General features: G+C 37.1%; 1 protein-coding gene across 1 annotated transcript; it reads right to left on the reverse strand.

Annotated features, from left to right (window-relative positions):
• Nucleotides 1-260: 260 nt before the first annotated feature.
• LOC121366603 (piggyBac transposable element-derived protein 3-like) lies at nucleotides 261-2463 on the reverse strand (the record flags this gene model as incomplete). The annotated part of the gene is made up of 3 exons (XM_041490977.1): nucleotides 2304-2463; nucleotides 991-1348; nucleotides 261-809 (listed from the first exon to the last, which is right to left on the reverse strand). Coding segments are annotated over exons 1-3 (1067 nt in total), but the record flags the coding sequence as incomplete, so codon positions are not given.
• Between the last annotated feature and the right edge of the window lie 645 nt (nucleotides 2464-3108).

Below are 3108 nucleotides of genomic sequence, written 5' to 3' on the forward strand. Positions count from 1 at the left end.
TATTTTATAAAACGTGTTAGTAAATGTTACAATGTGATTATAGGAAACAATGCATGATAATTAGTACACAGTGAACTGATGTATATAGTATATAGAGGTTTTATATGATTAAGAGATATTGTATGAATAGATACTTTGTAAATGAAAGGTAGGTTTGTATATTACATACATGTTACTGGTATTGTTTTGTGTGCCACATTAGGAAGCAGTCTTCAGTATCACCAGTGTGACAAAGCCAAGTATCGCACTCTCTACAATACCAGGAACTATCAACACGAGCGTGGTGAACTGTGTTATGATAAGAGCATCGACCTCTTCTCAACTTGTTGTTGTCATCTCTTATCTTCACAGGAAAATGCCTTAGAGATAGTTGACGAATAGCTCCTCCATTGCGACCACATCTTAGTCGACTACAATAGTTGCCTATCAACTCTTTTGCCAGCTGAACATGGAACTCCTTTATGTTTTTAAATGTTGCTAACGAGTGATAGTTTTTGTGTAAGATGTATGCATTGGTGACGGTAACATTGAAAAGAAAAAAGACTATATATTCATAGAGTTTGCGTGACTTGATTTTGTAGCTGTAATAGCCACGAAGCTGATCCCCCCTGTCTACTCCACCCATGTACTTGTTGTATGTTATAATATTTTGTGGACAAGGGATTGCAGAACGAGTTGTATCGACTTGTCGTCGAAGTACAGTACCTACAGCAGATGGTTGTGTATTTGATGACATCATGGTCACAACCTTTCTATCGAGCCAAGCTGTAGCAGAGATGTTGTTTTTCTGTAGAGTCACTGAGTCTCCTCTATGAATAAGGTAAGAAATGTATTCAATACTTATCAATATAATTGTACTTGGTAGTTAGGTACAATAGGCAAAGTCATATGTTCTAATACTGTAGTGTACTCTACTGTACTTTCAAGTGTAAGATATGTTTGAAACAAACTTGAAAGACTACTTGAGCTATTTATTTGAATGCATTATACCTGTTAGTGAGTTTTAATGTCTTCACTGTAGGTGGAAATCCTATGCGATGCTTACGAACTGTTCCACATCCATACAATCCATCCGCCTCAAGATCTTCTAACAATTTCAAGCTTGTAAAAAAATTATCAAAGAAAATGTGGTGAAATTTGCCTCTCAAATGATTTGTGAGTGTCTTCACTACTCTCGCTCCTAGGTTAACCTCTCGAGTACCTTCTTTTCCAGAATAAATCTGAAACTTATGGAAATAGCCATTGTGGCTATCTCCAAGTATCCACACCTTTATGCCTCTTTTAATTGGCTTCATTGGCATATATTGTTTCAGAGATGATCTACCCTGAAATTTAATCATCGCCTCATCTACAGCAAGCTCACAGTGTGGATTGTATAAGTCAGAAAATCTCTGAAAATGTGATTGATTACTGGGCGAACTTTGCCCAAACGATCGTGACCTGGTTGCCCTCGAGGTACAAGTGTACTGTTATTAACAAAATGGAGATATCTAGAGATATCTCGAAAACGGTCACGTGAGATGTGATCTGCTATTGGTAAGTAATGGAACACAGGATCTTTTTTTCCAATAGTCTTCCAATGATGGTAAGGGAACCATCCCCATCAAAAGCATAAAACCAAAATAAGCCTTTATTTCCTCCACTGTAATTTTGGTCCATAATTCGTATTTAATATCTCCCATTACTTCTTTAGCGTATAAATTGCTTTGTTCCACTATGTTGTCTATAAAAGGAGTTGTAAAAAACAACTCAAAAACCTCTAATGGAGAGTTTGGGATAGTGACTGTAGGACCAACAGAAGAGACAAATGGTTTTATGCTTACTGGTTGTAAGTTAGATGACCAAGTAGATGTAGATGTAGATGTAGAATTGTTAGACGATGGAAGAGTAACACTAGCAGTAGATGATGAATCAATAGATGATAAAGATGTAGGAGATGATGTTTGGACTGTTGTTGATTGAATAGTAGGTGGTAGTGATGATGTGAATGATAAAAACGGTTGTTGGATTGTTGATAAAATTGACGATAAAGATGGTTGGTTAGGAGTTGATGTTTGGACTATAGTTGATTGAATGTTAGGGGGTAGTAACGACTCAGACGTTTGGATAGTAGACGGTAATGTTACAGTGGATGGCACATACGATGGAAAATTATTTAGTTGTGGTGATGTATGGTTGTAGACTGAGGTAGATGGATGTGAGATAGAAGTAAGATATTCATTTGCTAAAAATAAGAAAGACATGTTGCTATACTGGTATATACTAGATGTATATATCACTTTTTTATGTGAATGTATATTTACCTTCTTCATCATCCTCGTCAATATCTGACAAATCACTAAATTCGTCATCACTTCCCAGCATTACAGGTTCTTGTGGATCATCTAGGTCGAGAAAGTAGTCATCTCCATCAAGCTCTCGAATTACATCATCTGTTGTCAAAATTCTTGGTCTTTTTGCCATGTTTATATTACTACATTGTAGATTGATGTTTATATTATAAGATTTTTAATTTATGTTGTGTTTTTATACAGTATTCAAACTTATTAATTATCGAAGACAATCATCAGTACATATATAAAGAAACTAAAACAGTTGTGATTGCCAGTGTGTTGTGTGGGCCAGTGTTCTGCAATGCACCAGACCTCTGAGATGGTTACCAGCCTACTCTTTGGAGTATCCCAAAGGCCGGCTAGAGAATAGGGCTGGTAGTCTCTCTTTATGGAGATGAGGCTGGTGTATTTGTGGGGCCCGGTTCCTGTATAAATAGGATGAGTTTATTCTTGTCCCTTAAAAAATATAGTTTCTTTAAACAGCCAATTTAGTTGACCATTGCTGGTCTGTTATCGTTAATGAGATTCATAGGCGCCCCACAAGAGCATGAAGACAATCTTCAGTACATATATAAAGAAACTAAAACAGTTGTGATTGCCAGTGTGTTGAGGGCCAGTGTTCTGCAATGCACCAGACATCTGAGATGGTTACCAGCCTACTCTTTGGAGTATCCCAAAGGCCGGCTAGAGAATAGGGCTGGTAGTCTCTCTTTATGGAGATGAGGCTTGTGTATTTGTGGGGCCTGGTTCCTGCATAAATAGGATGAGTTTATTC

Source organism: Gigantopelta aegis, unplaced genomic scaffold, assembly GCF_016097555.1.
Source record: "Gigantopelta aegis isolate Gae_Host unplaced genomic scaffold, Gae_host_genome ctg6358_pilon_pilon, whole genome shotgun sequence".
Lineage (NCBI taxonomy): Eukaryota > Metazoa > Mollusca > Gastropoda > Neomphalida > Peltospiridae > Gigantopelta > Gigantopelta aegis.